We start from the raw sequence: 12,943 nt of genomic DNA, 5'->3' as shown, positions 1-12,943 counted from the left end.
GGAACTGTGAATACGGACAAGTCACAACAGAGAGAGGACCATGGCTAACTATTTATGGTCATTCTATATGGGAAGTTTTATTAGAGTTTAGAATAATATGTTTTGGTTCTCCCTCCTCAGGACTGCCTCTTCTCTTACCTCACCCCCTCAATTGGTAGAGTCCCTTGTGACCAGCCTCGCCTGGAGGACTACAATTCCTAGTATGTCCCGCGGGCACGTGCGTGGCAGCAGCGCGTGACGTCAGAGGAGGGAGCTGACCAGTGCTGAGGGGGCGCGGCGCGGAGGGGCGCGGAACCGGGAGGCTCGGGGCCCAGAGCGCGCGGCGGCCGGGAGCCCGCCGGCCCCTGACAGCCCCCTCCCCCCGGTGGACGACGACGACGACTACGAGGGCGCGAGTCATGGCGGAGCAGCGAAGCCTGCGGGGGCCCTGAGCGCCGCCGCATGGAGCGGGACGAACGGCCGCCCAGCGGAGCGGGAGGCGGCGGGGGCTCGGCGGGGTTCCTGGAGCCACCCGCCGCGCTCCCTCCGCCGCCGCGGAACGGTGGGTGAAGGGCCTTCGGGGTCGCGGCGATCCCAACGCCCGCGATCCCCTCTTTCTCTCAGCCGGCTCTGGCCCCGGGACGCCGGGCGGCCCTCAGCGTGGACTCCACCCTGGGCTCGCACTTTCTCTCCGCAGGGTCCCGGTCCTCTCAGCGCGGACCCTCCCCCCGCCGTCTCCCCTAAGCCAGTCCTTTCTCCCTCAGGGGACCCTGGTTTATGGAGCACCCTGTTTCTTCACTGAGGGCTCTCAGATGCCACACCTTGGCACCGTGCACCTATCCTAGGGCGTTTTCTTCAGGAAGCCCCACGCTTCCTCCCAGCCCTGCAAGCGTCCGCCTCTGCGCAGACCCCTAATGGTGACTCTCCTCGGACCTCGGTGCCCACTCCTGTCCCCCGGCCTCCCCTTGCCCAGGCCCCCTCTCCTAGGCTCAGGCTCCGGTGGGACCCCGGGGCTCGGGACACCTGCCTTTTCCCGGCCTTTGCTGGACTCTACCCTCGCCGCCCAGCCTAGCTCTTCCGGGGTGCTGAGAATTCCTCACCTGGCCGGGCCGCTGTGTCCCCTTGTTTGTCCCGGCCCAGCCTGCAGGTTCCTCCGGGTTGGCTCCCCCCCCCCCCCCACTCAGTGTTTTGTTTCTGTTTGATATTTTCCCCCTCGGTGTTTGCAGCGGAATGTTTTTATTGGTAACGTGTAAGGAGCTTTTGTGAGGTCGTAAAAGGTGAACTTTTGAACTTGGAAAGCGCCCTGGAGCAATTAGCTAAGGCGATAGCCCCGGGAGGCCTGCATTACAAAGGGTGCTCGTTGCGGCTGGCAAACGCTCCAGCGGTAAACCCGATTTATTTATTTATTTGCCCTGCCTTCCACCTTTCACATCTCCTCATTTCCGAATAAAGGGCAGGCCCTCAGAGATCCCTGCCTCCTCCCCTCTCTGCGCCATAAACGCGCAATTCTCTGGAAGATCTAGGACCCGAACAGTGTCTAACAAGTAACAGATTTCAGATTGAATGCAAACACCGGGGACAGTTAGGAGGCACTAAAAATTAATTGCTTTAGTAAGAAGTTTCTCAAATCAGGACAGTGACCTGGCAGGTGTGGGGAATGCAACCCGAAAATCGGTCACCGAGGCGCTCGGTTGTGGAATGAATGAATGAATGGGGAGCCACAAAAGGGAAATCGGGCTGGATTTGCTTCTTCATAAATTTATTAATTCATCAACCATTTATTGTTAATTCGGTAGATCTTTAGTTTCTTCTTTATTTTAACCAGTTAAGAGGAAAAGTCTGTTTAGAAGAAAGCCTGGCTAATTTGATATTGTGATCAAACGGTGATGTTTTCAAAGCTCTTGAGTTTGAGATGTGTATGAGGTGTGGGATCTAGGTGGCCGGGCATCCGGTGGAGAGTGATTGATTCTACATGTGAACGTGTTTGGGATCGGTAAAATCCCACGTCACAAAAGGGGGGAAGAAGGACAGTGTCTAGAACCAAGGTGATTTCTTTAGTGTCTTTGACGTTTTAAAAGTTAATTTATACAGAGATTTGGCAATGTTGTAATTCTTGACCTCAAATTCGCCATGCAGATTTTAAAATTCCATTCCCAGATCTATCGGATGTCCCTGTTAGTGTATTTCCGTAATGCTTTCCTGTTTGCGAGTAGTTCCTGTCCCCACCTGTGCTTACTGTTGGATGACAGATTTTATTGCAGCCATCACTTTCAGCTCTACTTGAGAATATTATTGTAAGGGAAACCAGAGAACAATGCCGTTGTTATTAATTATTCATTGGAACATTTAAAGAACTGTGTGGCAGTTTTATCTCTTAATCAGATTATTTGTTAATACTCATCTTTTTCTCAACGGATCAGAACCATTTAAAAGACTCTTAAGGAACAGTCTGTTAAGCTAAAAGCGTTTTACTATTTCACACCAGTTCAAGTTAGTGATACAAATATATTCCTTTTTGTCAAAAACACAATGTGAACTTTTGGCAGCTTAATTTGTTCAAGAGAAAACATGAAATTTTTGTAGCATAGCTTGTTTCTTCAGTACAAAAATTAGCATTGTGTCTGTAGTGTTTTTTAGTTTATGTTAATGAGTACCCAAAAGGTGCTCGGGAGAATTTTCAAAATATAAAGTTTTCCTTTGGAATAGTGAACTTTTTTTTTCTTCCTCCCTAATGAATAGTTTTCTCCAAAGATAAATGAGATTGTTTGATATCTGAGGGGAAAAGCACTTCTTTAACTTTTCATCCTGGCGACATTTCCATTTTAACTGAAGTCGTTTTCTAGAGAGGAGGTCTTCGGTCTGTGTCAAGAAGTAAAGTCCATTGCTGAATTTACAGTCCTCCAGATGTTTTTATGATTGCATCTGAACAGAGTAGCCAGCCTTTTAATGCACCATCACCCTTCCAGGAATTCCTTATGCTGACTCTGCTATTTTTGGCTGTTGCTTGTGGTTTTCATAACAAACTAACTCACTTAGTTGTTATAATGATGCTCCCTTTTGGGATTTCAAAGGGAGATGAATGCTTTGAGGAAGCATTTGTTCATTTTATTTCAAGAGAGTGAGGGAGTAGATTTTTAAATATTTAAATAGCAAAAGGACTATAAACCATTATAAGGAATTAAGTGCATAATTTCACCTTATTCTTTTGGAGGAAATGAGCTCACTAAGTACTGTGGATGCTTCCTCACATGAGATTACCAACAAAATGCTTTTTTTGTTTTGTTTTGTTTTGTTTTTTTCAAGACACAGTTTCTCTGTGTAGTCCTGGCTGTCCTGGAGCTCAATTTGTAGACCAGGCTGGTCTCAAACTCAGAAAACTGCCTGCCTCTTCCTTCCTGAGTGCCGGGATTCTAACAGTGTGCACCACCATGCTCAGCTTAAAATGCTTATTTCTTAAATTAACAAGCACTTTACTTCACAAATTTAACTTTTTAGTTTTGTGACTTGAAAATTTAATTCTGAATCAATTGAGAATGTTCTAGTTTCCTTAAGGAAAAATCTAAGATGTAAAGTCACCACATTTCCAGGCTCTGATGTACCTACCATTTACCAAATCCTGAAAACACCTTATTCTTGGAGAGTATGAGGAGAGCATGCTTACTAATATGAAATTCATGCTACATTTTGTAGCAGAAGTTGTATGCTTGTACAAGTACATGAAAAGGTGTTCGAAGGGAAGCTAATGAAAAAAATGCAAGTTTTCAAATATATATATTTGAATATTACATATATATATATATATATATAGTATTTCTTGATTTCTCATCTCCCTTTTTCCTCTGGAATTGTGGGACAAAGGTAAAAATTCTAGGTTAAAACACAGTTTTAAGACAGTTGCTAAAATAGCTCTTAAATAGAAGAAGGAAATGACTTTGTATGTAAAAACCATATTATATCTTATTTGAGAAAAGGGGTCAGAATTAGAAAGCTCTGACTATAGATAAACAGGCTTCCATTTCAACAAGGAAGCAGTTTTAAGGAGCAGATAGTTTTTTAATGTGCCCCTGTGGGTAGTGGTGCAATATAACGGATTCCTTGTAAAACCCCAAACATATTTCCAAAACACACAAGTTGTGAAGGGAAGTGTTTTTTGTATTCTTGAAGTTAATTTAAAAATTAAAAAAAATATTTTTAATAAATGTTTTCCTGGCTTAGGTAAGTCCTTGGGTGGATCTATGGACGTCACTGTTTGATAAGTGGTGTTCAGAGATGACAGAATTATTAAGTTTGCAAGGTGGCTTGGTACTTATTCCAGAGAATTCTGTTTTGGTTATTAAGGTTTTTGTAACTGAAATTTTGGGTTCATCTTTATTTTAATTGTTAATTTTAGGACTCTCTGAATATAACTTTGCTGTACGATGTTCCTAAAATCAGCCTCAGTCTTCTGTTCCCCAGTGTCTGCAGCATAGTTTGGGGTGCTTGTTAGATTGTAAGTTAGAGAAATTTAAAAAGAAAAAAACAACAACCAAACCCATAACATTGTGAGATAGCTATTGTTTAGAAACAAATGGGCATAATTTATTTAAATTAAATATTTCTTGCTTATTTTATTCTGCTGTTATGACCTGTTAAACAGCATTCTTTTTAGAGACATCTCTGAAGAAAATAGATTTGTTTTCCCAAGGGTTACAATTATTTAAATTATTTTAGTAAGCCTTTTCTAGTGTACTCAGCAATTCTAATTAACAGTGATTGAGCTTGGAAGGACAAGGATTGCCTCAGCTGGCTGCTGGGGATCTGAATTGCTTTTTTCCCCACCCCCAACTTCCCAGAATCTTTTGATCCCCATGCTACCATGGTTGTCATTTGAGAAAGCAAATTGAGAGAAAATAAGTTGGGAAAATAGCCTACTTTGAGCTTTGTTTGCATTTTCGATTTTTGTTCTTAAATTATAGAAATAATTGAACTTCAGACTTTTATCATGTTGAAAGCAAGCTGGATTTACTATTATGTCGAAGAGAAAACTTCCAGATTTCTGTAAAAAAATGCAAGTTTTGTTTTGAGATTTTCAGAAGTTAGCCTTTGTGCAATGGAAACATTTTTATTCAAGGTAGTTTGTGGTTTTTCTGTAGCATTTTGTAATTCCAGATTAAGAAGTTATGAGTTCTTAAGTTTCAAACAAGTAAATGCTGTAATTTTGTTGTATTATGAGTTAACTTTTAAAAGTTTCTTCTAAAATGATATCTTTGCATCCTAACTGCAAACTCTGAATCCTTGAATTTGTTTATAGCAGAGAAGCTGTTCCCCCTACACCGCAGAGGGAAGTAGTAGTTATTTTTCTGTTTTCTAGGCTGATTTTTACTTTTAGGTTAGTGTCAATTCTGTAGACACTGTTGATAAGTCTCTTGGCAGGTGTGATGTAGTGTACTCCGGAGAACAAAACCCAGCTTCCGATCTGGAGATGCATTGTGGGTGTGTGCTAGAGCAGTGGCTCGCTTCGCATAGGCAAAGTGAGATTTGTTTTTAACTCGGTGATGGTGATCAAAAGACTTGTTAGAATAGTAAGCTGTCGTCTGTTGGGTCTGTGGTCACAGTGTGACTACTGTTTTCTCTTTTTTTCTGTTCTCTCTCTCTCTCTCTCTCTCTCTTTTTGGGGGGGGTATTTCGAGACAGGGTTTCTCTGTGGCTTTGGAGTCTGTCCTGGAACTAGCTCTTATAGACCTGACTGGCCTCGAACTCACAGAGATTCACCTACCTGCCTTTGCCTCCTGGTGATTAGAGTGCTGGGATTAGAGGCATGCGCCTCCACCGCCTGCCTTGAACTACTCTTTTCATTGGAAACAATCTATTTGAGGATAATGTGTGAGGGAGAGACACACAATTCCTTATTTGGAATTCCTTAGCTTCTTAATTTTTTGACTCCTTTTAATTGTAGAACCATGGAATTTTAGATCTCTCTAAAAGCATTTCAGAGTTCTGTTAATGTGTTCTCTATTTCTAATTTTTTCTTGTAGTGCTAAGATCTCCATGTTTTTTATTTTTCTTCTGAAAGACTAATTGGATAAAGAGATAGTTGAACTTCCCTTGAAATTTTGCCTATGTTTCCTTGAGACATAATCTGATAAAGATTTATGAAAGCCCAGCACTCGGGAGGCAGAGGCAGGCAGACCTCTGTGAATTCGAGGCCAGCCTGATTTACAGAGTTCCAGGACAGGCTCCAAAGCTAATCTGTCTCAAAAAAAAAAAAGGAAGAAAGCATTCATTAACATCTATTTCAAAATAAAGTAGCGTGGCTCAGTGTGAAGAACTAACTGTGCCAGTTTTCACTTAATAGCCTCTAAGTCATGTGTTCATATCAGTCTCAAAGCGTATCACCTTGGAAGAACTAAAAGATTCAGTTTGACTATTTTCGATAGTAATGCATATTCTACTGGATCAGGTAAAATATTTTTCTTACTACAGTTTAATTCAGCGATGTGGTCGGAGCACCACTGTGTTACTTTAATGTATACTAAATAATGTTAAAAAGTAATGAGGCGGTACTCATTTGGATTGTTTTCCATCATTTCTTGATCATTTCTTACTAAATTGTTTTAGGCTTAATTGTTTCTCTAACATACTGACTCTTTAAATGTAGTTTGCATCTAAATCAGTGATTTTCAAAATGTAGCTCACAGACCTCTGGGGGAACCTGAGATCCTTTCAGGATATTTTTCAGGTCAAAACATCTATCTATATTTACCTTTCTAGTGTTTTTCAAGGGCTTCTGTGTAGCTCTGGCTGTCTTGGAACTTGCTCTGTAAGACAGGTTTGTTGGCCTCAAACTCAGAGATCTGCCTGCCTTTGCCTCCCTAGTGATGGGATGAAAGGCCTTCGCCACCACCTGGCATACTGGGGTTTTTTAAATCTTGGACCTGTTGCTATGAACTTCACAGATTCTCAGTACTAAAAACTTTCTAGTTAGACAGTGGTGGTGCATGCCTTTCATCCCAACTGTGTGAGTTCAAGGCCAGCCTGGTCTACAAGAGCTAGTTTCAGGACATCTAGGGCCTTTACACAGAGAAATCCTGTCTCGAGGGAAAAAAAAAGTTCTTTTTTTGCTATTGTATAATGTTGTGTGCTTATTATTTAAAGGCTCTATGTAACTAAGTGATACATTGTTTTTCAAAGCATGTATAGGTATGCTATTTGAAAATAACTGGCTGGACATGGTGGTGCCTGTCATAATAGGAGGTTGAAGCAGGAGGATTATTAGCTTAGGTGTCACTGTTAGACTTTATCACAAGTCCTATGTGGATCAAAGATCTATTCAGAATGCAATTTAATGTACCTGAGTGCACATATTCTACTGATATGTTTTTAATTTTTGCAATGCTGGGAGTTGGACAGGGCCATTTTGTACTTGTCTAGGCAAGCACTCTACAACTGAACTGCATCCCCCAGGCCAGTGATAAGTCAGACCCTACCTTGAACTAAGTTTTAATAAACCACCACTATTGCAAGTACTTGGCTATTTGTTGTTGGGTTTTTTTTCTTCCTTTTTCCTTCCCCTCTCTCTGTCTTCACCTATCATCTCCCCTCCCTTTCATTTTTTTTCTGAGACAGTCTTGCTGTATGTAACTTAGGGTGTTTCAAACACTCTCCTTAGGTTCCCAGGTACTGAGATACTGGCATGCACCAAGCATCACCCTCACACCTGACTTAGATTTTTCTTTTCTTTCCATAATTATTATTCTTTTCATGATCCTTCTTTTATTGGAAATGAGTACTGTCATTTTGTTTTCTCTGTTTGAATTTCTTAAATGAAGTGTATCTCCGCGTTCTCCTTAGCCGATTGCTTAGCTGCTGTGTTGGGCAGCAGCTTTTCAGCAGCTCCATTTTTTTAAAGTTTTTTTTTAAAAAGATTTATTTATTTTTATTATATATACAATATTCTGTCTGCATGTATCCCTGTGGGCCAGAAGAGGGCACCAGGTCTTATTCAGATGGTAATGAGCCACCATGTGGTTGCTGGGAATTGAACTCAGGACCTCTGGAAGAGCAGCCAGTAATCTTAACCTCTGAGCCATCTCGCCAGCACCTAGTAGCTCCATTCTTCTGCAAGAAGTATATACTAAAGTTGTAGAACCAAGTCTAGCAACAAACCAGTATGATTCATTGCTACAAAAATGCAGAGTACTCAGATACAAATTACATTAAAAAAAAAAAAAAGAATAACATGGGTTCTTGGGAGCCCCATAGACCATCTTGGTCTAGGTAATCCCTTACTGAGCTTTTCTTCCAATGTTACATCACAATTAAAACTAACAATCATATGGGGCTAGTAAGATAACTCAGCAGTTAGGAGCAATTGCTTCTCTTCTAGAGAATCAGAGTTCAGTTCGTGGTACAAGTTGGCTGCTCACAATTGTCGGGGTTCAAATTGCGTCTGACCATGGGCACCTGCACCTTCACACAAACACACACACATGTATACATAATTGAAAATAAAATAAAAATTTAACAAAGAGGTTGTCTTATTTACTTTCCTTAGGCAAATTTGTCTTTAGGAGCTCTTTTTAAAGTTGTGATTTGGCAATGCCATTTTGTAGATTGGTTTGCTTTCAACCTGATTTTCACTGAGATAGTAATGAAGTGTAGATAGGAGAATCATATCCTCCTGTGGCTTAGAAATACCCTTCCTTAGTGTGAATAACCTTTTAGTGTAAGTCAATTACTATGTTGTTAAAAACTAGGGATTTAGCTGGGTGGTGGTGCTGCATGTCTTGAACTCAACACTTGGGAGGCAGAGGTAGGCGGAGTTGGAATCCATCCTGGTCTATAGAGAGAGGGAGTTCTAGGACAGTCAGGACTACACAGAGAAACCCTGTCTTTAAAAAAAGAGTTAGGGATTTACTCCTTAGCTTTGATTAACTGCTAACTAGAACTCATTCTGTAGAGTTTGTTGGCTGAAGAAATGCCACATAACTGTAACAGCTGGGAGTTACTGCATCAGAACCTAGTTTGGGTGGGTGAGGAAAGGTCTTTTAAGCATCTGAGGCTCTGTCCTAAGAACTCAATCTTGGGGTTGAAAGTTCATGTCCGGTACAAACATGTTCCATGAAACTTACAACTTAGTTATAAGAAAATTATAACCTTATCTTTTGATTTTAATGCCTGGGTTTTATGTTTCTGATGAAGTCTTTAAACAAATTCTTTAGTTGAGTCAAATGATTTTAGCCCAGTTTTTGAAGCCTATTTTTTTTTTCCTTCCATGTTGATACTGTACCCTTTAAATCTGATTTGTTCTTTCCGTCCCTCCACCAAGATGCCTTTTCAGCAGGATAATAAACCACCTGGGGAACCCCCACTGACACCCATTTTAAGGGCTTTCTTTTTTGGAAGTGCTGTTAGTTATGCCAGCCAGAGAGGGACGGTTTTGGTTGAATGGTGTGAGAGGCAAAGAGCTGGGACTGGAGCCGTGGTTTTCAACCTCCCTAAGGCTGCTCCCACCCATCATAAAATTATTTTCATCACTATTTCATAGCAGTTCGCTACTGTAGTTTTCTACTTAGGTGACCCCTTTGAAAAGGTTATTTGAGCTCTAGAGGTGTTGTGACCCACAGGTTGAGAAATGCTGAACTGGCGTGTAACTGAATAAAGATCTTGGCTATCTAACTTTGTTATGTCCCTTTTCTGAAATTCAGTATTCCCCTTTAATAATAGCTAACTTGTAGTGTTTACTTTATCCTTATAACACTGTGAGCTATAAGGTCCGTTATCCCTGTTCTGCAGGGGCCTGGGCCTAAGGAGTTAGCTCATCTGGTAAGAGCTCTTGCCTGCCAAGACTGAGAACCCTGGAAGCTGCTCCTGCAAGTGATGGATCTCTGACATCTACACACACATGCCCACGTACAATGTACAGTAATGTTAAAGAAGAAAACCAACTTTGAAGTGCAGAGACTAAGCCCCCACTCCTTTTCACAGTGACATACTAATAATTTATTTTTTAGAATATATATGCACTTTTTATATATTTTATTGTCTCTGAAATTGCCTGATGGTGTATCAGGATTAGGGACAAGGTCCGTGAAGTGCCAAGCTTAATGTTTACCCCCAAACAGACAACTGAGAATGCAGGGTACTTATATTTGTTGAGAAGGTCTCGCTCCTGCAGATGGGAGTCACAAAGATCAACTCTGAGTTGCAAGCAACTATCTTTTTCTTCTTTGCATGATGTATTTAACAAGTGATTGGCTAGAAGATTATATCACTACTAAAGGAACAATAATTCCTGTTGAATCAGATGGGTGAGCACTCAGGAAAAGGGGATCTGAGTTGCTGATGTTGCTGTACAATGTACACGAAATGGCTGTTTCATGAGTAGAAGAACAGTCGGTTGGAAATCTCAACCCTTTCCTGTCCTCAGTCAAACAGTCTGCAAAACAGAAGAGAGGGAAATTGAGTAATTTGGGGCCAGCAGTGTTTTAACAAGTGTGTTGAAGTCCTGAAACTAGAATAAAGAAAGTTTCTGATTAGAAATTTTGTTCTCCTTATAATGGAAGAAACACTAGATAGATATTCTAGGTTAAGGAGAATGAATGGTCGATAAGCTTCTGACTGCTTGACTGGATTTAAGAAGGAAAGGGGGCCTTTATCCCCTACTACCTTTCTCATACCTGGTACACAAAAGCTGGTTATGTGAAAAGGGAGATTTAGTGCAAGGATATTGGTCTGGACCTTTACAAATGGAAATATAAAAGCTAGTTGCTTAAGACTTGTATAATATAGAGGGTGATTTCCTAGCAAAAAGAAAAATAGTTTGAGAAATGATAGGCACTGTGGGCTGTCGATTGCAATAGCAGTGTACTTTGAGCAGGACTATGACTCCAGAGAAGACCAGCCACATCCAAGATGTTATGAGAGGCCAAGGAAGGAGTTTATGCTTGGGTTCTGATTCTCACTCTGTCTCAAAGGTATGTATGTCTCTATGGACACACCTATAAAATAAGACTAAGTTCACTAATCCCGGGAATGATTTTCCAGCTTTTTGGTGGGAATGAATTGGATAGAACAGGAAACTGAGATTTAGGAAGTGTTGCATAAATCAAGTCCTTACATAAACCTATGGTCCTCACATCCCAGAGTTTCAGAGGATTATACCATTTAGTCATTCTTACATTTACATTGTTTCCATTTTTGTATTAGAAGGACCGGTTTTTATAAAGTTTGCACAACCGTGTGATTTACGTATAAATTTGTAAGTCAACTTTGTTTACGATTAAAGTACTAATGTTAGGATAATTTGTAGTGAGTGTAAATTTGAGAGAAATTCAAGATTTTTTTTTTAAATGGGATTACTTTTCTTTCCATTTGTAACCTTTTTCTGCCACACTTTCTCTTTTGTGAGTTTCATTCACTGAACCAAGTCCATAGTTAACTTCACAGTTTTCCCTCATTCCTTTTAAAGGGATTTTTATTGTAAAACTATAATTGAGAAGAGTGCTGTCTTCTAAGATCAACTACCTTGCATTTGAGAACATCGATTCAATTAAAGAAAATTGCAAAACAGAAGGGAAACCTAAATGCTGCAGATCTGTGAAAGGGGAGCCCAGCAGGGAAGGGAAGGCATTGCCATGGGGGAGGGGCAGAGTAAAGCGTGCAGCCCAGAACTACATTTGAAATACTCATCAATCATTTTACTGGCACCAGGAAGCCAATCAGCCTTTGGAGAAGAAAGCTTAATGAGTCACCTAATGTGGGGAAGTACAATTGTTTTTTCCCCCAAATATTCTCTTTCTTGCTGATAAATCAAATCCTAAAGATAGTTGGGCTGCGAGATATTCAGGATTCAAATGATTATGTTAGTCCCTGGAAATACTACTGTGTTGAAGTTCATTTAACATTTGAAGATGAAATGTTCTGTCTGCTGTGAACCTTTTCAAAAATATTCTACATAAGTTTGCTTTTCACACATTTCTATTAATTAAAAGCTTAGAATTATTTATGGGTAACTTGTAAAGAATTGCAATTTTATTCTCCAACTTCTGGCTGGAGAAAACCTAGTTTTGTAAATGTCTATGGGGCATGTTATGGGGAGCAGTAGTTGGAATTGCTTGCATATAAATACAAGTTGGAGGGCTCTGGTAGCTTGTATTTAGGTTTTATTTTTTTGTTTGTTTGTTTGTTTTTTTTTTTAATGTATTTAGGTTTTAAATAGTGATTTCTGAGCTTGTGAATTCAGTTACCGGTTGCTCTTTGGGTTTTAGGCATGCATTCCATAGTAGTTCTGTTTTTAAGTCTGAAGATACAGTCACTGTTGAAACTACTGAGGAATTGCCGGTAATTCTACTTCCAAGCAACTGTTACTAACTTTTTCTTCAAGTTCTAAATTTTTTTTGGGGGGGGGGTTGCCTATTTTTGTGACCAAATGGTAAAAACTCTTCTGCTTTTTTTCTCTTTTATTCACTCATTGAGCATGTGTTTAATTTGAAACTTTTCCATGCTATATGATACTTAGATAGTTAATAGATTTTTACTTTTAAAACAGTAGTTCCTGTGCTATCTTGTGCTTTCTTTTATCTTGGCATTTGATTGCAGGCCATTCTGGAATTAGGAAGATTGACCCCATTGTTCTTTCATTGACTTAATTTATTCTGAGGTACCTCTGCTAACCAGGGCTCCAGGACTAATTCTTTAAAAAGAAATTCTTATGCTACAGATAGCATTGAGACATTGGTCGGCTATTTGCTTTGTTCTTATTTTTACTTATTTTTTGACAGATGAAGTAATTTCCAATATTTCTTTTGTTTTTTTCGAGACAGGGTTTTTTCTGTAGCTTTGAACCCTGTCCTGGAGCTTGCTCTGGCCTCAAACTCAGTTATATCATATTTCACAGTGTCTTCAGCATGTCTGAAGATACCTACAGCTGAGTGAGATTGAAAAGTTAGACACACAGAGGGAGAAATTAAATGAATTTCCTTAG

The 12,943-nt window shown here is 40.3% G+C and overlaps 1 protein-coding gene across 2 annotated transcripts in view; it reads left to right on the top strand.

The window, feature by feature from the left end:
• The first annotated feature begins 268 nt into the window (after window positions 1-268).
• Nr6a1 (nuclear receptor subfamily 6 group A member 1) overlaps window positions 269-12,943 on the top strand; it is a 158,860-nt gene continuing 146,185 nt past the window's right edge. Inside the window, exon 1 of one of the 2 annotated variants that reach the window (XM_048429187.3) lies at window positions 269-541. In XM_048429187.3, the coding sequence (XP_048285144.2) occupies window positions 442-541 (100 nt within the window). In that variant the 5' untranslated portion in view covers window positions 269-441. The remainder of the gene's footprint in view (window positions 542-12,943) is intronic. The other variant, XM_085681277.2, reaches the window with a different exon arrangement.

Source organism: Myodes glareolus, chromosome 21 (assembly GCF_982192425.1).
Source record: "Myodes glareolus chromosome 21, mMyoGla1.1, whole genome shotgun sequence".
Lineage (NCBI taxonomy): Eukaryota > Metazoa > Chordata > Mammalia > Rodentia > Cricetidae > Myodes > Myodes glareolus.
The sequence above is the reverse complement of the archived record's forward strand: the minus strand, read 5'-3'. Positions and strand labels throughout refer to the sequence as shown.